At 50.9% G+C, this 25,825-nt stretch overlaps 1 protein-coding gene across 4 annotated transcripts in view; it reads left to right on the forward strand.

Annotated features, from left to right (window-relative positions):
- The first annotated feature begins 17,937 nt into the window (after nt 1-17,937).
- Nucleotides 17,938-25,825, forward strand: part of PAX3 (paired box 3) — a 76,925-nt gene continuing 69,037 nt past the window's right edge. For 3 of the 4 annotated variants that reach the window (XM_030456144.1, XM_030456148.1, XM_030456145.1), the window contains exons 1-4: nt 17,938-18,126; nt 19,172-19,407; nt 20,835-20,964; nt 21,563-21,697. In XM_030456144.1, coding sequence (XP_030312004.1) covers nt 18,042-18,126; nt 19,172-19,407; nt 20,835-20,964; nt 21,563-21,697 — 586 coding nt within the window. In that variant the 5' untranslated portion in view covers nt 17,938-18,041. The remainder of the gene's footprint in view (nt 18,127-19,171; nt 19,408-20,834; nt 20,965-21,562; nt 21,698-25,825) is intronic. The other variant, XM_030456147.1, reaches the window with a different exon arrangement.

The following is a 25,825-nucleotide window of genomic DNA, read 5'->3' on the forward strand; positions in this document are numbered from 1 at the left end:
AGAATAAACAGTGTTCATTTGGATCATCTCTACAAGCACATGTTGAGTGATCACAGGAGTTCCTGTGCTAGCTAAAGAGTAGGAGCCTGCAAAGGCCACTTGAAACACCAAGAGGCAAGCAGGAGTTGTACTCTTCCATAGAAAACCACAGCCCCTCACCAGGGGTGGGGACAGGGACATTCACAGGGATTACATGTTCTATGCAATAATGCTCCCCAGAGACCACAGGGCACAAGATAACCTTCCTTGTTCAGCACCTTGTTATACAACACTGTGTTCACAGGGGTAATTATCAACAAAGAAGTTTTAGCAAGAAATGTAAATCCCATCCTAGTTTTGCATTATTATTATTATTGCTGTTATTATCACCATCATCATTCTCATTGTTTTGAGTTATGCTTGACTTTGCTATCTATTCTGTGTAGTTTTCATGCCAGCTTTACAGGAAGATTTCCCAATGCTGACTTCCATATACTTACTGGGTGGAGTTTCAGTTGACCTGAAGGCATAAAAACATCAGATAAGAAATCTCAGAAAAAAAAAATTAAAAAAAGACAGGGGCAAAGCAGTTGGAAGGAGAAACAGAGCTGATGTATCTGGACCTTATTAAAGCATTTGATACAGCACCTCAAAAATTTTTACTTGACAAATTAATTCAGATTTTCTTGAATATGAGAACTTCCATGTGTTTTGAAAATTAATTGGAAGTTGTAGGGTTATGAAAGTTGTAATAATATTAAGTGGAAGGGTGGTGCCTGGGATAATTTGATATAGATCTTTTAACAACCAATTAAATGTGGAGCTGACGCTATACTGCAAAACAGAAGCAAACAAAAATAAAAAATAAAAGGGCAAACCACCAGAAATATACTTCTTAGAATTTAGCAAGACTTGAATAAATGAGATTTGATGGAAAAATGAAAGATACAAGAGTTAGATGGAAACATTCCAGATTCATCAGGGACAATTCACAGGATCATGAAAACACTGAAAAAGCCCCAGGTGACAGGGGCAGATGAGCTCTGAGGTTGCAAACCAGTGTGGGCTTGCAAAAACAGGTGATTTTTGACTCCACATGCTTAAGTTGTTGTTCACTATGAACAGTGACAGCAAAACAAATTTTCTTTTTGTTTTTTTTTTCCAGAGACTGAGCCGAGATTTCATTAACAGATTTTTAGTCATCTCCTAGGGTAAATTACAAAAAGGATCTGCCTCCTTGTACAGAGAATGATTTTACTTTCCTCTGACTTCTCCCGTTATTTTGGCTTATGCTAAGTTGAAGTTCTTGCTTTTGCTAGTTTTATTGTTCAAGGACTCAAGGACAACCTTCAGATCTGTCACTACATTTTAGCAGCATCTACCTTTGCATCTCTCCAACAAGTCAGTCTTTCTAAACAACAGTTTCCCCATCTTGTTTTGGCTCTTCAAGAACGCTCGAGGCTCAAGAACAAAGTGAATCCTGGTACAGACAGATAGAAGAAGGCTCCAATACTGAGAGAGGGAGTTTCCCACAGCATTTGCAGTGAAGCACGCAGGATACAGCATGTCACAGGGCAGAGGAGCAGGGAAGATGTCTAAGACAGAGCTCATTCCAGAGCTGACTTTCCCAAGATGCAGCTTTAGCAACATGGTAAATCAATGCAGTGTACCTGAAACATGGGCCTTACCTGCCCAGAGCCACCCCTGCCCAAAAGTGCTTTTTAAGAACTACCAAGAGAAATAAATACTTCTATGGCCTGTGCTACACTGCAGGTAAGGGAAATACTTCAGACTTCTCTGATGTGACCAAGCAGAATCTGATTCAGCAAAGCATACCAGGCTGTGTAACAGTGTTACATTGTAGGCTATGAATGCTTTATTTGAACTGGTTTTAAACTGATCAAAAGCTCTCAATCTAATACTGCAATGTCATGATGTAAATAAAAACACCAGTACCTCCTTCTGCCTCTGGCTTCCAGAGTAAAATGGCTTTTCTTTTCCCTGTGCATCATGAAAGGGACTGAGGGTACAGAAAAGCAAAATATAAGTTTGTCAGGCAGCTGTGATATATTGAATAGATGCTAACCCGCCACCGTACAGGCCTTCCCCTTTAACCCTTCAGTAGCCGAGTTCGCTGCCGAACAGACATTGCATTAATCCTAACACCACCACATTGAGGAACTGAAGTCAATGCAGCGATTTTAAAAAACTGCACATCGGGACCGAAACGCTACCGGCATTTTCCACCTATGGGTGTTCCCTAGAGCCAGAGCAGCCCCGGGGGTGCGGGGGAACCGGGCCTCGAGGGCCGCCAGCCCCGGTGGATGCGGCTCCCCGGATGCACCGGCCGCCGAGCAGCTCCCGCAGCCCGGGGCTGCTCCGCACCGCAGCTGCGGAGGGCCCGGAGCAGAGCTCCGCCGCCGCCTTCGCTGCCGCGCTCCCCCCGTCGCGCACCGGCGGCCGCTCCCGGGGCGGGCGGCGCCGATCCCGCCCCCCGCCCGCGGCAGGCAGCAGCAGCAGCCCCGGCAGCGCGGCGGGCGGGCAGCCGGCCCTCCTCCGGCCCTGCCTCTCTCCCTCCCTTCCTCCCTCCCTCCACGCCGGGCCGCACCGCAGCCCTCGGGCGCGGCCAGGAGGCGGCGGGGCCGCCGCTCCCCGGCTCCCCGCCCGCCTCCCAGGCGCGGCGCGGCCCGGGGCTCTCCGCCTTTCCGCGGCTTTCCGTTCCCCCTCCGGCGAGATGTTATGGCCGAGCCGGCGCAGAAGGGCGGCGTAGGGCAGGGCGGGCGGCGGGAGGATGAGGCGGCGGCGGCGGCGGCCGCCCCCAGCTATGAGGACTACGAGTGCAAGATCTGCTACAACTACTTCGACCTGGAGCGGCGGGCACCCAAGCTGCTGGAGTGCCTGCACACCTTCTGCCAGGAGTGCCTGAGCCAGCTGCACCTGCGGGCCACCCAGCAGCCCCCCGCCGCCGAGCCGGGGCCGGGGCTAGGGCCGGGACCGGGCCGCTCGGCCGGCGGTTCGCTGGCCTGCCCGCTCTGCCGCCACCGCACGGCGCTGCCCGACCACCGCGTCCACGGCCTCCCCGTCAACACCAAGCTCGCCGCCGCCTGCCCGCCGCAGCTGCGGGCCCGAGACCCGCTGCCCCAGGACACGCTGCCGCCGCTGCCGCCCCGCCGTACACCCCGTGCCCGGGACGCGGCCGCCGCCCTCGCCTCGCCGCCTACCGCCCCCGCCGGGCCCCGCTCCTCGGGCGGCGGCTACGAGAGCTGCCAGAGCTGCAAGCGGGCGGCGCTGAGCGCCGGCTGCGTGTGCGTCGTCGTTTCCTTCCTCTCCATGGTGGTGCTGCTCTTCACCGGCCTCATTTTCGTCAACCAGTACGGCGGCGACGCTGGGCCCGGCGCTTCGGCCTCGCCGTCGCCGGTGGGGCCCATCTGCCTGTCGGTGGCCAGCATCCTCGCCCTCTTCTCCGTCGTCGTTACGTGGCTCATCTGCTGGCTCAAGTACCGGCCTGAGGCGGCGGCGGCGACCGGCGGGGCGACCGCCAACGGCACCCCGCGGGGCCGGGGGGCGGCTGTCCGCAGGAGCGACACGTAGCGCCGGCGGAGCGGTGCCGGGCGCGCAGGGGTCGGGGCGCGAGGGGAGCGGGTGATCCGCCGCCCGCGCGCCGGTGTGAGGGGAGAGCGCGCCCGTGTGAGGGGAGAGCGCGCCCGCCCGCCCCGGGATGCAGCGGTTCGGCCGCGGCCCTGCGCGCAGGTACCCGCGTTCGCTGGGTGTTAGCCCCGGCCCAGAGGCGGGTGGGCAGCGGGGGGAGGACACGGGCGAGGCGGTGACTTTCCTGGGTGTAACGGGCTCGCCAGCTCTGGGGTCCGGGCCCGCCGCCGTGGCGGGGGACGGCAGGGCTGAAGGCCCGCCACAGTGAGAGGCCCCGGGCCCGCTGCGGGGCAAGGTGGCCCCGCGGCTCCGGCAGAGTCGGAGGTGGCGGGGATGGTGTGCAGGTGACCAGGGGAGAGGCCGCTGAAGGGCCGGGAGGGTTCCTCTCTCCTCCTCAGGGAGCCGGGGCTCCGGGGTCGAGGCCGCGCTTCTCCCGCCTCTGCCGGGGCGAGCCCCGGGCTCTGCTCCCTGATGCAGGACAGAGGCTCGATTACAGAAAATTGGCTTACTGTTGCCCCCACATGGAAGATGATAGGAGGGAGTCGCTGTGGTTAGGAGCAGAACAGACTGGCGATGTTAAATGCGTTCTGTGTTTTCCTTTTTATGAAGTTAACAAGTACGTGTAGAAGAAGCTGTAACAGAAATGTATTATCTTGAAGAGACTGAGCCAAAGTTTCCCTACAATGTATTGACTACGATTTTGTTATAATAATTTTATTAGAAGGCCGCTGGGCCATCCGTTGGTTGCTTAAAATAAGCTTTATTATTTAATTATTTGAAATTCTCATTTAATGTGGGAGACTGAAACACTGCATTGCACACTTACAACATTTATGGAAGATAATTTAATTAGAGGAGCTCTAAAACAGAGCTAAGAGATTCCTGTGGGAGAGAGTAACATTTCACTGGCCATTGATTTCAATTTTTACAAAGTGAGAGAAGCCCACATTAAAATATGGACTTTCAGCATCACTGTAAAAGTGGAATGAATGTGGTGGCATAATTTCTGTGTTTAACGTTTTCCTTTGGTTGCGGTAGCTATAAAAAAGATGGTGGGTTTCCCTCTTGCTAAGTTTCTCTTCTGTGTTAGGAGTTTCTGTAAGTAAGGGTCAGTAGGAGCCGTTTTTGTTCTGTGCTGTTGGAACATCAAAGATGTCTTTGAAATGTGACGAGATACTATAATAAGAAATGGACGAACATTGCCATGCTGCTGATTTTGTAGTGTATTAAGGAGAGCACTCTATATAGATACTGTTCTATGTTGCAGGATAATTCATTTGGTGCCTGATTTTTTTAACTTAATTAGTTGTTACAATCTATTCTATTGGGAATAAGACAGTGCTGCTTATTCCGTGTTTCTACACAGTACTGTAATGGAATGAGGTAATTATTTTCGTGCTTAACAACTCAAGAATTTTAAAAGTGATCTTTTAGTATGTGTATTTTGCAAGCTATCTGCATGATATTCTGACAAGTATCCTCTTAATAGACCTCTTACTTGACCACTGCTATTTATCACAAGTGCAAAGTTGAAGGCAGCAGGTGAAGACGTGTGATGTGTTTTATGACTGCACACATGATGTGTACTGTGCATTGTCTTGATATCACAAATCTGTGAAAAACAACCCCCCCCCCCCCCCCCAATGCTCCCCCCCAAAAAACCCAGCCAGTATTTATACAGACTCTGTTGTGATGGACACAGTTTGTGGAAACAGTAAATGATTTTTGTGTCACTTGTGTCTATTTAAAAAGATCCGCACCAGCCTTTTAAGTAATGTATCATAATATAAAGGCCCTGAGGAGATAAATTACTGGGATCAACTGTGGCTCTGACCTGTATTTAGACCAGTGTTTTTTAAACTTGAAGTTGCTCGTTAGCTGGATAAAAGGTGTATGCCTCCTAAAATCAGGCCTGACCATTAGCCCCTGTTGACTTCAGCAGTAGTTGTGGATGTTCTGCACCAAAGAAAATAACAAGACTTTTATTTAAGCATCTAAATGAGAATTTAGATGGTTGACTTCAGGTACAAACATTGGAAAATTTTAGCCTTAACCTCTCTGTTCTTCAGTTAATGCATCTGTAAAGTTTGGTAATTGTGTTGACCTACCTCACAGGCAAGATGTGAGGCTTTATTTATTGAAGTTTTTAAGAAATTGGAGATCCTTGACGAGGAGGTGCTATAGAAGTGAAAGTATTATTATAAATGATACTGTAGTAAGAATAAATATATGTAAATTAATGGACATAAACGGCAGCAATGTTTTCTAAGAAAAATAAATATATAAGATATGTACATGTGTACATCATATGCACCAATATTATCTTTTTTTGCTTCTACTGCAAAGATAGCCTGTTTCTCAGCATTTCCATCAGGTAAGCTCCAGTACCTTGCTGTTCAGCTGAGCCCAGCTGAGTCACTGCTGTACCTCTGCTCCATGTAGACATGCCAAAGCTAGCTTGGAGTGCTCACGGAGCTCAGCTGGAGCTTACCACATAGTTCTAGCTCCTCAGTTCCTCCTGCAGCACCTCTGGCTGCAGTGAGACACTAGGACGGGGCAGATGTGCTGCTGGAGCTGGCACCAGCCCGGGGGTTGGTTGTTCACAGGAGCTGCAGTCACCATAGAAGCTGCAACACAGCTGTGCCCTGAAATCCTGGTCACAGTTAGGAATGTGTACTCCATCTTTCCCTTTCTTTTCTTTCTGAAATCATTGTTTTATTGCCTTTTCTCTGTATTTGCCATTTTGACTAAACAATGGTTCCAACTGTGTCCATGGACTGCTTCTAAAGGATCTATGAAAGGTAAGTAAGAAATGCAATTTGATCATCAGAACTTTAAATTTGTTATCTGAGGGTCAACTTTAAAACGTTTGGAGGTTGGCAGATCAGAAAGAAGTTGAAGATCACAGGCCTAAATGGAATTTTCAGGCTTATTCACAATTGAACAGTCATAATACAGATCAGGTTCCTACCCATGTTTTTGGAAATATTTCACAGCCAAATTGAAATGGACAGTCTGACCATATGCCAAATTTTGGGAAACTTCTCAAGAGTGGAGCATTAGTCTGGATCCACCTCACAGTACCAGTCAGAGTAATCCCATGCATTGTATACATCTCTAGCTACTGTAGAATCCCAGTATTATATTTGTATTTTGGGTTTCTTTAAGTGTACAGATTGCTTGTCTAAAGCCAAACTTTGCTGGAGTTTCAGTAAAAAAAAGTAAATACAAAAAAAGAGAAAATCTGTGTGGTTGTTGGTGTTTTATTATTGTAACTACTGCAGGCAAAACACTTATGTGTTCTAGTTGATTAAAAATGCACAAAAATACACAGCTGAAGGGATAGGCATCAGTTACAATATCCACACATCTTGCAGGGAAAAAAAAAGTCCTTAGAGTACTCTGTGGGAAAACAGAGAAGGCTGGGTATTCCATAGCACCATGAGGAAAATCGTGGGAAATACAAGCTGCTGACTTGCTTTTTTTTCTTTTTTTTGCTTTTTTTTTCTGGCTTTTTTTTTTGGCTTTTGTTTTGTTTTTCCATGCACTCAGGTTTATTTTTTGCTGTGCAACATTTCCCTGCATTATGCAGCCAGGGGCATAAGCATCCACAGCCAAGAAATGGAAGTACCAGGAAAGCAAACAAAAGGCCTGAAGCTTTCTCAGAAATTTTTTTGACCTCTGCAAGATCACAGGCTTCTTGAACTCTGCAAGATCTGTAGTTTCCAGTTTTTGCCAGAAAGTTCTGTGTGGACGTTATCCTGTATTCCACCTGAACAGAACATACTGGGCTCCAGGCTGGAAGATAAGCTGGAATGCTATGTTCATGGTTTGGAATAGGCTGCCAGACATCAGTGGTGTTAGGCCCAGGGAGGGAGAAAAAGGCAGAAAAAGGACAGAATTCCCCGCAGAGCCTGAGGGGTAGATGTGGAGGTGTACAGCATGTTCTGTAAACTGCTTTTCCATCTCACCCAGGAGAGGTGGCTGCCAGCTCTGCTTGTGAAAAGTCCTCACTTGGATCTCACTGCAGCCACAGGTAAAGCTCAGCATTTGCTGGTTGCAGGCAGCTTCTCCACATATTGTTAGGACAAACACTGCAGAGTTACAACTTCTTTCATAATGGCCTTCACAATTTGTGCTCAGGGGTTCCATTTCTTTTAAAAGCACCATTGTGATTTTAAAACATGAAATTTCAGTGCCACGGGGTGGAAATATTTCTTTCTGCTCTGTCGTTTGAAAGTGTCTCTCGTAAATACTGATGCTGCAGGGAATAATATTCCTTTCTGCATCAGTAGCCCATAAACAGTAAATAACTGTAGAATGTTGGTTTAGATAACTTCAGGTATTCCTCTTTTGAAAGGCGGGTTTGGCAGAAAAAGCACTTGAATATTTCATAAATAAGGAAGAAGAACCTCAATTAACTTACTGGGTTGATTAAAAGGTACTCGTGTGCTCTTTTATTTTGCAAAAAGCAACATAGTATTACTCTCATATTCACCATCACTGGATTTGTACCACAAAGCCCAATAATACTGAAGTTATTTAGCTAACACCAGTGGGTACTGAATCATTCATCCCTGCAAAGGAGATCCAAGTGAGTGGGAGTTCAAGTTCAATCTATTTTTGTCTGTGTTGAGACAGCATTTTGGAAGCACATTTTTGAAAAATCAAGCTAAATAATACAATTTTGGGCTGAGAATGCCAAAAAGAAGCTTGCTGTGAAAAAGCAGGTTTCTATCTGCATTTATACTTTGATGAACAGAAAATAAACTTCCTTTCTTTTTCCCTTGCACTGTAAAAATATATATATTATTAAAGTATTGTGGACTACAGGTGCATAGGGAAACATTGTTGGTTCTTACCTTAATGCTTTTCTGTAATAGCTCAAATTCCAGTTCCCAGAAATTCAGGTTTGTTCTTAGGGCTTACATCCTGAAGTAGCTTACCAGGTATAACCCTTTGTATCAAATGTCTTTTTTGTGAGTTGTCTTCATGCAAGCAGTTACCACAGACTGGAAAATACAGGTGTAGTTTATAGGGTTAATGTGGATTTTCAGCTGAAAATCCTACTTCAGTGAGTGATTCCACCGGAGTGGGTGAACTGTTCCAACTGGCCAAGGCTGCCCTTTGTGCAAACAGAAAAAAGTTACCCTGAATGGGAATTTTAGGGGTGTGTGAACTGCAAGTTTCTCAGCAAAACCATGTGGAATTATGCGTTCAGACCTGAAAACCTTTACTTAGAGGAAGAGCTGTGAATCCCAAGAAGAAGTTTGCTTACAGCTCCCTTGCTCGTGTTCTTTCCTGGCACAGCCCAGGCTCTTTCCCGTATCAGTGTGTTCTGTGTGTCAGTGAAAATTTAACAGCTGCTACAGACTATTTAAATATGAATGTGTACATCATGCAGAGAAATGGCTATTAATCCTCTCTGACCTGCAGGCTTGACAGTGCATTTGATATTAATATGGTGTGAGTTATGTTTATGGACATGATATCGAGTACCTAACATTTCATTGGAAAGAAAAGCGTTAGGATTGATTGCCTGACTTGGTCAGAGCTCTTGGTGTGCACTCAAATCCTGTTAAGATCAACAGCCCTTTTCCCTGTGTTGTGGGTGTTTTGTAGATACAATGTCCCTGCCTGCTCTGCTGGACTAGAGAATACGTTCTGTCTGACTGAAGTTCATGTGGTGAGCATATTCTGTGCCAGAGAGAATTTTAATCTTTGTTTGCATTTACCTCTGCTCATTTAACCCACATTTAACTGGCTCCCTGTCAGTTCCCCTTAATGCAAGATCTTCACACAAACACTGCAAATGGTCCCTTCGTGTTACAGAGTGGCCAAGGAAGCAGGTTGTGCTTCTTTCCTGTGCAGGTCTTTCATGGTTATGAAACCTAATGTTTCTGAAAAGTATTTAAACTCGGTGACTCGCTTTTTATTAAACCTAGAAACCCCTGCAACTTCTCCTGCTGCTACATTTCATCTGGATATGGGTAGAAATTGAGATATTTAAAAGAAATGTCACAACTGTCTTTAAAAAATGAGGTTTATACCATAGGGGAACAAAAATATTTATGCTAGATGCATTCAGTTATGTTGACCCTTGATCGATGCAGCATAAAGTACTTTTGGTTGAGTAATGGGGAAGGAGTGATATCTCAGCCATGCTTCTCATATCTCATGCAGACTGTGAGGTTTGGATCAATGTCATTGTCATCTCTTACATGGCTTTCTCTTCAGCTGAAAAATATCCCAGCTATTTTAAGGATATTTTTTACAGTAAACAAATCTGTTGAGATTGATTTATATCTTTGGATTATGAAATCTGAGAGGAATAGCTTGAAAGTTGTTGGTTTTGTTACTTCCTCTATTCTTGATTTGTCATGAATCTCAGTAACAACATTTCAGCTCATTACAGGTCCAGATAGAAACACTTTAAACCAATTCTGTTTCTAGACTGTTTATCTAGTTAGCAAAATCTAACTAATCAGTATCAATTATTATTTTGCTGTCTTTCCATTAATAGTGAACAGCAATAACACTATTTAGTTTGGGGAGGAGATTAATGACTGAAATTTGAGAAATATGCTCGAGATAGAAATCAAAATTTCATTTCCTTTCCTTTCAAACGGCAAGAATAAGACTTTAATGACTTAATGAAAATGTAGTGATGAGCAATAATTCCAATTTGGTATCAGTATCATAAACAAAGACTTGTTACCCAGCCACGTATTGGCCTTCTGTCAAAACAGCTGTAACTATTGCAGACTTTAAAGCAAACGAAATGAAACTATAAAAATAAAATAGGAACCATGCTTTGTTTTAGTCAGGTAGCAAACGTTTCTTTCTGAGAATAATTTTAGATCTCTCTGTATTATTCAAGTATAACAACCGTGAAACTGGTTGTTCTGGAAGTTACCTTCAGCTTCCTTTCTCTCTTTGGTATTGATCACTAGCAGTGTTCTTACAGACATTAGGAAGTCATTGAGATTCACCCTCTCCCCCTAAAAACCCCCAAAAGCCAAACCGACCCTCAAGTCTCTATTCTCTGTAGACAGTTGCTTGACTTTTTGCCCAAGACGAGCCATCAGGCTGGACACGGGCTCCCCGAGCTGCCCGACCCATCCGAGCAGGAACAGGGGCTGCCCAGCCCTGGGTGCTGCTCCCACCCCCGAAGCCGCCTGGCAACTCACCCCGGGAGGTGCCACGGGCCCGTGCTGAGCGGGCCACTCGGGCTGCCTTTTCCTTTCCCCAGCAATGCCCCAGCTTTGAAAACAGGCGCCTGGCACTTACACAAGCGGTGCTGGGGCCCGAGGAGCCGGATCCTCTTATTTCAGCACGGATGGGGGAGCGGAGAGCGGCGGGCCGCTACGGGTACCGACTGCGGGATGCCCGGGATGGGGCCGGGCCTCGCCGCCCGCTCTCCGGTGCTACCCGGGGCTTCTCACCGGCGGGGCCTCTCTGCGCCGCTGCCACCCCAGCACGGGCAGCGCCGCAGCCGGAGCCCGTCCTCCTCGGCCTGCGGGACTCTCGTCTTCCCCCGCACCTCCTTTGTTTTCCTGTTGAATTTCTATTTCTCTTCTCCTTTCCCTTTCTTTTTATCCACTATTCCTTTTACCTTCTTTCTTTCTTTAGCTCTTTTTTCCTCTCTTTATCTCTCTCTTTCTTTCTCTCATCTTCTTTTTTCTCTTTCTTTCATTCTTTATTTCTCTCTCTCTTTCTCTCTTCCTCTTTCCCTCTTTCTTTTTTTCTCTCTTTCTCTCTCTCTCTCTTTCTCTCTCTCTCTTTCTTTCTCTCTCTCTCTTTCTCGCTCTTTCTTTTTTCCCTCCTTCTTTCCTTTTCGCCCCTTCCCCTCTCTCTCTTTCTTTCTCTCTTCCTTTTTCTGTCTCTTCCGGTTTCTGTCTTCCTAGATTTTAATCCAGTCCATTTTATAAAGAACAAGGGGTGAAATCATATAGCTGAAGGCGAAATACCGATCAATTAATTCAATATCTTGATAGCAGTTCCACTTTCTCCTTTATATCATTCATTCCTGGCTCCCCCCATGTTGGATAGAGGGCTGGGAAGGAAGGGGGAAGGTTCCGTGTGACGTTTGGGGATGGAGGGCTGGATGCTTGCCGGTGCCCTGCTACCTGCGGGCAGACACAGCGTGGGTCGCCCAGGGCCACGCGTGTTGCGACGGCAAATGGATGTGACCGGTCCGAGCCTAGGGTCAGCTAACTCCCGGTGGAAATCTATTACCATCGAATTAATCATCCTTGGTGTTTTTACAAGTAATTAACGAGGATTAGACGCTTCGTTTTGAGATGTGGCTGTTAACTAGGGGGGCTGTAGGGAAGGGAGATGCGAATTTCCCCACCCGTGGATGAGCCACGCAGGAAGGCGCTGGGAAGCCATCGGGAGCACGGTGGGGCGTCACCTCCTCTCGCTGAGATGGATCCGAAATTCGATTGTGATCTCTAACGCCAGAAAGAAATGAGTAACACCGATCTTTTCCTCCCGTCTCTTCGCAGGGGAGGAGCAGCCCGACCCCGCCGCAGACCTGGGGTGGCCGAGGAGCACCAGCCGCCTCTCCCTCCTGCCCCGGAGCCCCGAGGCATCCAGAGGCATCTCTGTCCTCGTCCCAGCAGGGATGTGTTAGGATGGAGTGGCAACTGTAGTATCGCTTACTGGAGGATCTGGTAGTAATCAGAGAGGTGAGGAGTTAGTGAAGTACATGTTGTATTTATTGCCATTTTACAGGGAGAGAGAGGACGGCCGGTGCCGCAAAAGGACCCATTTGTCGAGCTAAATGTTACAGCCTCACCGGCCTACGGGGGATCTGGATTTCTCTTTTCCCGGGGGCCACCTACTAACCCGGGGCACGGTCCGCCCCTGGGCCGCGGGCAGGTGCCCCCGAAGGGCAAAGCCGGTGGATAGCAGAGGGGACTCCTCTGGGTGTTTGCTCCCTTGGGACCCCAGGAGCGGGAGCTACGTCGAATCTACCCGCCCTCCAAATTTCCCATTTTTCTGTGGTCCTGGCAAAGGCGATACCCTCGGAAGCAAACTCCTCCTTACTCTGGGCAGCAGAAAAGCTCCCTGCTTTCAGCTCTGCTTCAGAGTGATCCCCGGGATAGCCTGAGGGTGCCTGGGGTGGTTCGGGGGATTTGGGATGTCCTGTTCCTTACCCCTGTCCTTACACAGAGCATTCTTCAGTACCGAGCCGCCCTTCTCAGGCTGCCAAACCTGCTGTGGCTTGTAAATAAATGAAAACGTAACAACTCAAACGGGGGGAAAAAAGAGGGGGAAAAAAACCCAAATAAGACGGTGCTGAGACATGCGGATGGGACATAAAAGCGATGGAAAAAAGGTTCAAAGCTTTCGGTGATGACTTTTCAACCTTTATTTATGTGCCTATTAATGCAATATCCATCATGGAGATATGCATCTTTATCCTTTCAACTGATACGCTGGGAATCAATTGGATATGCAGATTACATTTCATAAGTTTCCAAATGTTAATCTCCCCGGCCCTTTGCTGGTAATTTCTTTTTTCGCCAAATAGTATTACATTTCTGGGGAAAAAAAAACAAACAAAAAACCCCCAAAACAACCCCCCCCAAAAAAAAAAAATAAAAAACCAACGCGCTCTTAATACAATTAATCTTCAGCCTATTTGTCTCGAAATATTTGCTAATGTTCGGGTCTAGGAGCCGGCTGCGGGCGACACTCCTGCCCTCTCTTCCGCTGGTCCGGAGCCTTCCAGGGGCACCGGAGGCATCTGCGGGCAAGCGAGGGTCCGGGGCCTTCCCGGAGCTCGCAACGCGGAGCCTGGCGAGAGCGGGAGTGGTGTCCGAGCAGGTGTTTTTCCTCCAAACCTGGGGATGGTTCTGGGTCCCTCCTGACGCCTGAGCACGGCGTGCCCGGGGAGCCCCGCAAGTCCCGCCGCCGGGCCGTGCTTCCCGGCCGCCTGTCCCGGGGAGAAGGGGCGAGGCTTCCGCACACCTTCTGTTCCACGGGTAATGTCCCGGGACACCTCTGGGCGCCTATAAACGGGGCGGAGGGATGAATGGTATGGAAAAGTATAGCCTGGAGAGACTTTTCCCGGGAGGGGTCCATTCGTGGAGCTGGTTTCTGACAGGGGAACTGGGCTGCCTGTGGCTGTAGCCCGTTGTTTCTCGAGTGTAGCCGCCCGCGGGATGTCGGCAAGTGCCACCATCTCCCGGCCCTGCTCCGCCGCTATCCGCCCCGCGTCCCGTGCTCAAAAAAGAGGATTTATTAACCGTTCGTATTACTGTAACCCCAAATCACTAGAACACTATCGAAGTTTTTTTTTTCTGTGGAAGTCGCCGTCGGACAAGTCACCCTCGTCCGATAGAGTCGGTACCGGTATGATTTCACACGCTCCTTGGCCAAGGCAGCTTCTCTCACCCCTCCACGTCTCGCTGGCAGTGGGAACAGACCCTCCGAAAGCGGAGCACGGGATGTGACAGTGATTCCTGGGAGCCCGCCCGCCCCACAGCCCCCTTCTCCCGGCCCACCGCTCACAGGGTCCCCCACAGCATCCTCTGCCCTCACCGCCGGGCATCGGCTGCCGGCGCTCTCCCTTGCCCAGGGGTCCTACCGGGGCTGTGCCATCCCCCAAACGCACAAACCCGCTCTCTCTGGCTGACGAGGAGATCGAGGGAACCTGGGCGAAGAGAGGAGCCTCTGAGCGGGTGAAACTGAACTGCCAGCTCCTAGGCAGCCCGCCACCAGAGACCTCAAACCGGGGGGTTCTTTGGAGGTGTTTATAGCCAGGGCAACGTGGAGCACGAGCCAGAAATCACAGGCGGTCATGCACACTAGATATGCCAGGGTTTGTTTTTTATTTTTCTTTTCCTTTTTTTTTTTCCTTTTAATCTTTCTTTTTCTTGCCTTTTTCTTTTTCCTTTTCCTTTTCTCTCTTTCTCTTTTTTTCTTTCCCTCTTTTCTCTTTCTCTTTTTCTCTTTCCCTCTTTTTCTCTTTCTCTCTCTTTCTTCTTTTCCTGTTCCTCTTTTTTTCTTACATTTTCTTTCTCTTTCTCCTTCTCTCCCTCTCATTATCTCCTTTTTTACTTTTCCTTTTCCTTTACCTTTTCCTCTCTCGAGTACACATTTCTATTATGAAGCTGCATTCTCCTCTCCCCCTCACGTCCCCTGGAAATAGTTAGCTGGAGAATTCCCTCGGAAATCCTTCTGAGAAATTAAAGTATGCGCACAAACCCGGAAACAGTATAATTGATTTATTTCTAATTGAGAAGAAAACAGTCAGTAATGCTATCGTTCAGAAATGATTGCCTGTGTTCTTAATAGGTCTAATTTTCACTGTCCATTTGATGTGCTGCAGGTTTAATATAGAGCACTTACTAATCCAATTAAAAGTGCACCTGGCCTGGAAGAGCTCTGTAATTAGCAGGAGCATTTTTAGCTATTTCCACTGGAAAACCGTGAAATCATCTCTGCTGGCCTAAAGGACTGTAATATGGGGGTGGGGGCGCAGAGGGGAGGGAGGAGCGGGGCCAGGCATTCGTGCCTAATCTTTTTCCCTTGAATTTTTAACAGTTCCCGTGCGGGAGGATACGGCTGCTTCTCCTCGGTGTCTGGTAGCGCAGGACAAGACTAGGTGGGTTTCACACCGCTCTCCCCTCCCGCCCACCCTATCCCGGCCCAGCAACCTGTCTCGGGGGAGTTGGGTTAGGCTTTGGGGCTCCAGGGGTGCTCCGAGTGCGGGAATCCCCCCCCCCCAGCCCCGCGCCCCCTGGTGCGAGGAGGGAGCCGGGAGGTGCTGTGGGAGCAGCAATAACAGAACAGAGCCGCCGGCCCCCGCAGGGGGATCGGGCCCAGGACCCCCCCTGCTCCGCTGCCACCGGCTGCGGGGCCGGCAGGAGATGCGGAGCGCCCGGAACGGCTCCGGGGAGGCTCAGGCTCGGCGGGCCGGATGGCCCCGGGAACAGCGCATGGGCCCGCGCAAAGATCTGCGCAAACACCCGCGCACGGTCCGAGCGGCGCTGAAGGGGACTGGTAGGAAAGTTGATTCACAGTCGCTGCCAGGCCCGTCTGTCGCTGCCGGGAGAGGGGCTCCGCGGATGCTCTCGCGCGTTTGAGGAGCCGCGAAGTCCCCGTTCCCCTTCCCCCCACCCCTCCCCCGACTCCGCGCCTGAACGTGGGCTATGGCCGGGGCTGGCGGCGGCTCCGCAGTCGCGGTGGGCAGGGTCGGTCGGGGCCGCGGCGGTACCGGGAGGGCAAGGGGGGGCGGTCAGGGGATGCTGCCCGCCGCCTCTTTCCCAGGCACAAATTAAATCTAATTCGCGTATTTAATTATTTATTTATTTTTAATAACACTTCACTAGCCTTCTTTCCTCGAGTAAAATACGCGTAGTGTGAGCGGTACCTCTCCAGCACCTCTCCCGAGGTCGGTGTGTGCCGGGACACCGCCGGCTGTGCTGTCCGTCCGTCTCTGGCCGGGATTTTTCCGGGCTGAGGTTGCACAGGAATCGCTAGAGGTTTTCTCAGAGCTTCGGTCATCGCCGTGCTTCGTAAATCACAAACGCTGTGTAAAATATACACGGACTTTATTTGGCGTCCAAACTTTTCTTGCCAACCTGGGGTATTTTTAACGTGTGCGGAAAGCTTTCCTCAGCGGAGCCGTGGCTGCCGCGCACACCGCATTTGGGGTATATTTTTAGGCATTTAAAAAGTGATGGAAACCGTTGAGTTCGGTGGCCGGGGCTCGGGGTTTGGAGAGCGCAGGACCAGGGGCCAGAGCCCCTCGTCGTACAGAACACGCTGCTGCGGGAGCGGTGATGCCGGTACCGTCTGCGAGTGCCTCCGCCCCGGGCTGCTCCGTGCCGAGCCCACCGGCAAGCTCCGCTTTTCCCCGAGTGCCACTGCCTTTTCCTCGGCGGGAGGATTCGTTTATTATTCCGATTCCGCATTTCTGCCTAAATAAAAGCGAACTCCCACCCTGTCCGGGGCCGGTACCTGCCCCGAAACGGGCGCCTGGGCCCTAAAGGAGAAGCGGACTGAAGTCCAGAAAACATTGTTTCCCTCATTTCAAAGGGGGAAACCTGAACGATTCTCATCCTTTTGATTAAGGTTTTGAATAACTTGAAGCTCGGGAGTGACAGTTAGTGAATAGACTATTGCAAATAAAGAGCACTGTGGAAAGCTGGGCTGGCACTTCAGAGTGTAAAGGAGGCGAGTTTGCTGGCACTTACTAAGTTATAAATAAAAGGCCATGCACAATAGTACCTTCTTTAAGGACAGACAGTCTTTACAACACTCCTGGCGTCATATCCTGCTGTGGTCACTTCAGCTCCTAGGCAGACTTTACCTCTTTTATTTTTCCAGCAGTTTAGTTTGAATACTACAATAAATTCCTGGGAACAAACGCTTGTTAGTAAGACTTTAACGCGCACCACCTCGCACCCACACACACCCGCATATACACGCGCACAAGCGTGTAATGACGGGACACACTTGTCCCATCGGTTTTTAAAAGCAGAAATCCCCACAGACACACTGGCAGCTCTCGCTTTCAAGATTGTTAGCACCATTTGGTCCAGAGATATTTCTTCTGGACGGCGAGAGGCTTCGGTGCAAAATAAATAAATAGAAGGGAGGAGACTTTTTTTTCCTTTTTTTAATTAAAAAACAACAAACAAGCAAAAACAAACAAAAGGAAAAAAAGCAGGGCGAGTGATATCCCACCACTACTTCCTCGTCACTCGTGCTCGGAGTAACAGAGCCAGGAGACAAAGCACTTTAGCGAAATATGGGTAGCGAGGCAGGGGTTGCCCTTTTTCTTGGCGGGGCAGGGAGCCCCTCGGAGGGACAGGAGGTCCGGGCCGCCTCCGCCTGGTTCTCCCCCTCCCCGGCGCCCGTCGGGGCACCACACCGTTCCCCGCCGCCGGCCGGTTCTGCCCGCGGCCATTGGGCCCGGCCGAGCTCTGCCCTCGGGGACAGGGAGTGCTGCACCGCGCAGTGTCTCTCCGGGCCGGGCTCCACCGGGCCGGGCCGGTGCCGCTGCCGGGGGACGCGACGGAGCCGCCGCTCTCACCCAATCAGCGGGGGCGGCGCGGCCGGGCCGGGCGCCGGCGGCCAATCGCGGAGGCGCCGCGCCGGGGACGGAGCCGATAAATGCTCCCGGCCCCGCGGCTGCCGCTCCCCGCTGCACCGGGGACAGCACCACCGCCCCCCTCCTCCTCGCCTAGCCGGGCTCTGGCCCTGGCCCCTGCCCTCTTGGTGCGGGGCAGCGCGGGTCACTGACTAACGGCGGAGTTGCCTCTTCCCCGCCCCCCGGCGGCATCCCCCACCCCCTCCCAGGACCGCTCCTGATTCGGTGGGACCCGCTGACAGCGCGAATCTTTCCTAGATCAGCCCTCACCTGGATATAACTCCGCCGGGACGCCGCCGCGATGACAACTCTGGCTGGAGCTGTCCCCAGGATGATGCGACCCGGGGCCGGGCAGAACTACCCCCGCAGCGGGTTCCCGCTGGAAGGTAAGGCCGCGACCGTGCTGCTCCCACTCGGAAAAATGAGAATTGTGGGGACGAAGCAGGCTCCCCCCAGGCCCCGGCGGGCTCCCCCATAGCCCGCAGGGTTCCTAGCCCGGCTGTCAGAGCCATCCCGCGGGGGGCTGGAGCAGGGCCCTGTCCTGGGACGGGCATAGCTGGGGTTGGTGTGGGGAAGGCTCGGTAGCGGACCGCCGGCTCTGGCCTCGCACCCCGGGAGCAGTCCATCCCCTCCGGACGGAGAGCGCGGGGGCAACCGGCACGGAGGTCGGCAGCACAGCGGCCCCCGAATCGGCTCCTAAGCCGAATGACAGGCACTAATTTGGAGACCTCAAAATTAGAAAAAAGTGGGGGAAAACTTAGCAAAAGAATTTAAATCAAATAAAAGCGAGCCAAACAACATCGAAATAGACTTTAGCAGCCAGCGCTTGTCCAGGGTGGGTCGGGCCGCTGCAAGTGGTGGTTCTTCCTTCAGGCAGCGGCGGTGAGAGAACGCCGCAGCGCCGGGGAGCCCCGCAGGCCCCTGGCCCAGAGAGGACGGGCCTGTGCGGTGACTGACACCGCTGCGCCCGGGGCAGCTGAGGTGCGGGCCGGGTCCTCCCCACCCGCGGAGAGCTCGGGCCTCCCTCACGGGTTGTCCCTTTCTCCGCTGGAGTCGGGCAAGCTCCGAACCCTAGCTCCTGTGCGAAAGCAACAGGTGAAGCCGCCCCGCTGCCTTCCCCCGTCCTTCGCGCCGGCAGCGGGGAGCTCCGCCGGGGGACGGAGGGCCCCGGGCGCTCTGTGGGGCGGCTGGGCGGGCGGGGGCGGGCGGCGGCGAGTTGCCTTACAGAAAAGCAACAACAACAAGAACAAAAAAACCAAACCCAAACGAACAATAAGAAAAAAAAAAGAAAAAAAGAAAAAAAGAAAAAAAGAAAAAAAGAAAAAAAGAAAAAAAGAAAAAAAGAAAAAAAAAAAGAAAAAGACTCAGCAGGATCCGAAGGAGACGTTAACGCCATTTCCCCCTCCTGCCTCCCCTCCCCTCCTTTTCTAGTCTCTACTCCTCTAGGCCAGGGCAGAGTCAATCAGCTCGGAGGAGTGTTTATCAATGGCAGGCCTTTACCCAACCATATCCGACACAAGATAGTGGAAATGGCCCACCATGGCATAAGGCCCTGTGTCATCTCTCGCCAGCTGCGAGTGTCCCACGGCTGCGTCTCCAAAATTCTCTGCAGGTACCAGGAGACGGGCTCCATCCGGCCGGGGGCCATCGGTGGCAGCAAGCCCAAGGTGAGCCCCTCAGCGCCTGCCCGGAGCCGGGCAAACCCCGGCCGCGTCCGCGGAAAGCAGGGCACAACAGGGACTCGGCCCAGGGTGGCCGGCCCCGGGGTTTATAAGCGGGGAGGCAGCAGTCGCGGAAGGGCTGAGGAGGGGGTCTATGGTGGGCACAGACACGCACCGGGCACAGCAGTGCTCGCCACGTCCCCTCCTGTTGCTCTGGTACTTTCCGAGGCTTTAAAAATTACTGTTGAAGTTCGTGGAAATTGCTGTTTGTTTGGAGCTTTCTTCTTCCTATTTTTTTTTTTTTAATTAAGAAGATAGTATTTTTTAAAAGTAACTTTGCAAACGATACTGGCGAGGAAAAGGGGTCTTTTTATGAAGGCTTGGCTGTCCGAAGCCCCGAGTGCCCCACGCACAGCCCCGCGGGGGATCGGCGCTGCCGGGAGGGACCGGGGAAGCGATCGGTCAGATGTCAGGGCTTACACAGCGCGGCGGGATCGGGCCCTCGCTTCTTTCGTTGCAAAGCAAAAAAAAAAAAATTTACCTGTATTTCTGTCTGTCTGCCTACTGCTTCTTTTCCTGTTCTGTTTATTTTTTTGTCCGCTCCGCAGCTGCATGTATTTATAGCTACACCGCTAAAAAGTTTGCACTCACAATGCAGACAAATATGGATCCTTCCCTTCAGATCAGCCTCCTCCTACTGCTGTAGCTTTTCTTTCTCACAAAAGCGAAGTAAAAGCTTGAGTTTCTGTTGGAAGTTGCTTCTCGATTTTTTCCCCCCGTTTTGCTTCTAAAGTAGCAGTGCATGAACTTTCCTTTTCAGTGTTAGGACTAGAGTTTTTATTTTTATAAACATGTTACCGAACGAAAGGCTGTTCCCCAGCCGGGAAACTTTTGTTTCGTTTGAATTTGTTTATTTTAAAAATCATGAGCCCATCGAAGAAACATCTTGGTTTTCCTGGAACCCCTCAACACTTCTATTACGCGGCTTTTTATTTGGCGCTACGAAGTTTGTTCAGCCGAAACTTCTCTTGACTTGGAGCTTCTCTCAGACCGAGTCCTCCTTTCATGCGAGACAGAATTTTCCCGGCATTTTCTCTCGGCAGCCCATGCTGCCTAATTTGGGGTTTCCCTTGCCGAGGGCTCGATCCCACCTTCCCGTGTAATCTCGGAAGGTTTCCTGGGAAGTTTCGTTTTCCCCGGGGCTGCTTGTTTTATGTGGGTCCGTTGTTACCTTTGAGGTCCTTTCGGATTTTAACCTGTCTGTGCTCGGGGTGTTTTATAGAGGGGTCGTCAAACGGGGTCGGTTCTCGCTGCTGGCGGGGCGGTCGGCGGGTAGGCTCCGGTCGCACCAGGGGTCCCGGAGGCGGCAGCCCGGGCTCCCGCGGCCGCTCCCTTCCCGCAGACTGTGCCCGCTCGCCTTGTCTTTACTGAAGCAGGTGACGACGCCGGATGTTGAGAAGAAAATCGAGGAATACAAGCGGGAAAACGCGGGCATGTTCAGCTGGGAAATCCGGGACAAGCTGCTGAAGGACGGGGTGTGTGATCGCAACACGGTGCCGTCAGGTATGAGGCACCGCCGGAGTAGCGGGGGCTGGGACACGGTGCGGGGAGGGCAGCGCGATCCCCGGGGAGAGGCCTGGTCTGGCGGGATGGAGACCCGGGCCACGCTGGTCCCGGTGAAGCGGTAGGCGCTCGCACACTGGTACCGGCAGGCAGGTCCCGGGAAGCCTCATATGTTTGGCGGAGGTGTTTCCAATTAAATCTTAACTGCATCTTCCCCAGCCCGCCTCCTCCTCGGCTTCCCCTGTGTGCTGCTGCCGCAGGAGGGTTAGGGGCTTGCCGGAGAGCTGGGGAGCAGCTCCTGTGCCGGTGGGTTGTTTGCCGGGAGGGGGGCACACAGAGCTAGTGCGGTATTTTGTGCGGGTGTCCCGTGGCTCCTCTCATCACCCACTGCCCGGGCTCGGTAAAAAAAATACTTGCGAGGCCTCTGTGCCGGCGCTGAGGCTCAGTGAAGGATAGTGCCCCGGGGAAAACCCCGTGGGGAGAAGAGCGGGTGTCTGCTCCCCCAAAAGCCCCGACTGGCAGCGGCAGGGAGGGGAGTGTGGGGCAGCGGAGACAGCTGGGGACGAGTCTGGTTACAGCTCTGCTCTTCCCCCTGAAGTGAGCTCCATCAGCCGCATCCTGCGGAGCAAGTTTGGAAAAGGAGAAGAAGAGGAGGCTGAGTTGGAAAGAAAGGAGGTGGAGGAAGGTGACAAGAAGGCCAAACACAGCATTGACGGCATCCTCAGCGAACGAGGTAAACTCCTATCCCCTTTGTTCTCCAAGGAGCCCTGGGCCAACTCGGGGTGCTGGTGGGTATCACTCACCTTCTCCTGCAGAACATCCTGGGGCCAGTGCAGTGGGAAGCACAGGCTGAGCAGCTGGCTCCTACCGGGGGCCATCCCATCCCACCACATCCCATCCCTGTTCCTGCACAGATATGACCCTGCAGCATGCGGGAATGGTGCTGAGGAGGCGCTGGTTTGGCTTTCAATAGCAGGATTTGGGGGAGCAGAAGGGCTGGAGCCAGCAGTGGGGCCCCCCAGCACGGCCACTCAGGGGCTGCTTTGCCAGCCCCAGCTGTGTGAAAGGCCACAACCCCATGGAAGGGGCACCTTTAGGTACTGGCTGGGGCAGCCTTGAGTGTTTGCAGCCGTGGGTAGAAAGCCACGTGTTTCGTTTCATCTCCTCCTAAAACTTCTGGGAAAGGTCGTTGTGTTGGTGTTTGGTCAGGGGCTGCCAGGAGGTTGCAACCTGAACAAGGGAGAGGGGAAGGGCTGCAGGGTTGTGCCCTGCTCCCTGGCTGGGCCAGCGTGGAGGGGCAGGCCAGGGAAGTGGCTGCCCAGCACATGCAGAGGCACTGGTGAAGGCGAGACAAAAGTACCAAATGAGCTGGTCAAACATTTGTACAACTTTTCCAGCTTTTACAAAGAAGGCCTTCTATACACAATCTACACTTGGAGATGAACTTGGAAAACAAAGAGGGGGGAGTCCATTGAAACTCACACTTTGGCTTTGCACAGACAAAGCTTCAGCTAGCAGCAGCTTGATGTGAACAAAAGAAGGCAACCTTTTTATAATTCAAGGAGAAAAGAAGAGAAAACAGCCCCACAAAAGGCTGAGAAAAGACATTATGGGCTTGCAATGAGGGATGAATTATTCAATGAGCCCCTAATAGCTGATGCTCCACGCAGTTTTATGGACTCTCCACCACGGAAAAAGTAGATGTTTTTACCTAGAAAATGTTTCTTGCATTTCTAGGCACTTAGAGATGCTTAGTGCCATTCAAGACAGAAAAGTGAAACCTGTTCTTTGAAAGTAGGGTATCTCCTTGTTGCGTTGCTACAAACCCTAAAACACTCTCAAACTTAGTTTTCAGCCCTGAACCAAAAGCTTCCCGAGATGCATTATCTTTTGTCTGTTTGTGTGGGTGCATGTAAAACAAACAGACAGAAGATGCTGGTGAAGTAATAGATTTAAGGCAAGAAGGCACAGTTTGATTGCCTAGTCTAGCTGCCCCTGCATGATGGGTCAGAGTTAGCTCCAGAGCCACCTCCAACAGCAAATTTTTCTGAAAGTGATGTGTACCAAAGGAAAAATACCTAAACTCATAAAATTAACTAAACAAATAACTAATCTCAGTGCTCTAGTTATTTTAAAATATATGGCCTTGATGCCTTCCTGAATATCTCACCAGAGATTAAAAATTAGGAAACTTTGATAACATCCCTACTTTATAGAACAACAACAAAAAAATTAATACAGACTGCAAGGGAAAAAATATTATCACTATCACACAATATCCTCTATTTCTCTTCGAAATACTCTTCCTGTTCTTTGACTCTCTGCTCTTTGGAGAAGTGTTCCTGATCTACTGTAAATCAGTGTCTGGGTGTGCTGCTGCCACCCTCCAGCTCAAGGGAGCCCTGAGACTCCTACAGGAAAAGCCGTGGGGCTGGTGGTTCCTTGCCACCAGTGGGGGCTCACTCGTGCCCCCCTGCACGGCCATACCAGGAGGCTTCCTTCTGCCCTCCAATGTACCCTCTTCTTTACTTTCTGAGGATGTTAGTGACCTACTTTGCTTCTTCCCAGCTGAGTCAGTGGGAGAATTCTCCTTATCTAAATGGGATAGCACAGTCCTACCCTGTACTTGTACACTCAGGTTTTTGCTGGGTGAATGTGGCCGGGCAGTTGTGTGCAAATGGTGACTTGATAATCCTGTCTGTTCTGTGGCAGTGCCTGGGAAGGCTTGGCAGTTGGAGGGGGAGCACGTTTGCACTGCTTGCTCCCCTCCCTGCCTAGCAAGCTGTTGCTTAATCTTATTTCTGGAATGGCCAGGATGCTGCAGTGAGAGAGAGCTGCTGCTCAAGAAAAGATTTCTTAGCACACACATGCTTAATGTTTAGGGTCGTACTATAAGGACAGCACACCAGAGAGCTCATTACAAGGGAAAACCAGCCATAAAATAAGTCTGTCACTACTTTCTGTACCCAGCCAACTAAAAAAGTTTCTGCTTCACCTCCCACTGCCAGCAGAGGAGCTTCCATTTCTCCCTGTCTATAAAAATCATCAGGTCAGATCCTGCTCCCCTGCTGTAATGACTGGCAGTGTTCCTGAGGATTTTGGTGCTTCAAGATGGTATTTGCCAGTGCCCACCAGCCTGGCAGTGAGGGCTGGTGTGGCAGAGGCTGCCCACTGGTGGGGTGGCTCAGATGTTCTCTCTGACTCTTGGCTTGCTTGCAGTATGTCTGAAGGTTGTGCTGATGGTGCACGGTAAAATCCTTGTGCAGCACATCACTGCTGGGTGCTCTGTGTTATGGTGTGAAAAAGGTGAAGAATTTTGGAGTCTTATAATTTGCATGATTTTTATAGCTCTGGTCTCAGGGGCTCAAAGTTGGTGTGGGGAGATGTAAGGGAAGGCTTTTGGTTAGATGAGGAAGCAAGCCCTGGGGCTGAGCATGGAGCAGGGAATCTCTCTCCTGCTCGGGAGCACACATCTAGAGCTGGACATTTGCTGACATCGTTTGAAACCCTCTCCTCACCATGGGCTCAGGGACAGGCATTCTTTGTGAGAGAAAGGATAATGATTGTTGTAATTTTAATGGTAGCTAATTCAAGATTTTGGATTGGTGGAGTACTTCCAGCAGAGTGAGACTGGGGAAAAGAGAAGCATGGGATTTTTGAAAAATGTACAATAGAAATAGTGTATCATGTGGCTTGGGATTTCTCTGATCATGTTTTTAAGTGTAGGTAAACTTTGTTATGCCCTGCTGTGATTCTGTTTCAGCCTCTGTTCAGGGACTTAAATCGCTGGCTGGCATTTACAGATGCCACATGTGCTTTGCTGTATTTTGGCATTTTTCAGGGTCACCCTCTACCCTGATTTTGGAGATGTAGTTAAAGAATACCTTGATTGTCATAGGGCGTATCAGGAAGTTCATAATTCTATCACAGCGTATCTGGATTTCTGCACGCATGATATATTTTTCTTAAAGGCACAAGCCACAGATCAACAACAAGAAAGAGAAACTGTTGTGCCTTTATATGGCACATCAGGGCATATTTTTAGCCTAAGAGGGACTTGCTGGTACCTTTTTTCGGGAGCTGTGTGTGGCGTGGTTTGCTGACTAATCTGGTAAGCCCCCACTCCATAAGATAGCTGTTGTTTTCTGGCAGAAACCGGCGGCTTTCAGCACTCCAACCAGGGGGTGCAGAGCTGCTCGTCGGGCTGCTCTGAGCTGGCTGGGGCTGGGGCTGGGGCCGGGACCCCCCTGCCCGGCCTCAAAGGGGGCCTCTGTTCCCCGGCCGGCGGAATTGGCCCCCGGGCCCTGTCCTGGCGGATCCTCCCCCAGTCATGTGCACCCGTCCAAAAAGGGCCCTACTCATCCCCAGACTCTAGCCTTGGCTGTACTGAGAGCAATTCAGGCTACAGCAGACTAAATTGCCTCCTTTATTTCCTTCTTACTTTCATCTTGGACCAAACCCTTTCCCCCCCCCTCTCCCTCCCTCCCCTTCCTTTTTTTTTTTTTTTTTTTTCTTCTTTTTCTGTGTGCCTGAGGCTCACATTAATACAATTTCGGCACCACCCCTATTTTTGTGTGTGTATGTGGGGAGTTAGAAGGCGAGGGGGGGGGAGGTGGGGGGTGGTAGAAAAGGACCTCAGCACAAAAGCCCTGCTCAGTGGCTAGAAAGTCCAAGCTGCTGCTGCTGCTGCTTCTCTATCTGTGTGATGCTTTTCCTGTTTGCAAGTTTTGGGAAACATTTTTGCTTTGTACTGTAATGGAATTAAGAGGACAGATGCTGACTGTAAATGGGACACGCGACTACCAGCCCCTAGCTTAAATATTTAGATGCAATGTTACAATTGCTGACTTGATGCACAGGC

This window comes from Calypte anna, chromosome 9, assembly GCF_003957555.1.
Source record: "Calypte anna isolate BGI_N300 chromosome 9, bCalAnn1_v1.p, whole genome shotgun sequence".
Classification (NCBI taxonomy): domain Eukaryota; kingdom Metazoa; phylum Chordata; class Aves; order Apodiformes; family Trochilidae; genus Calypte; species Calypte anna.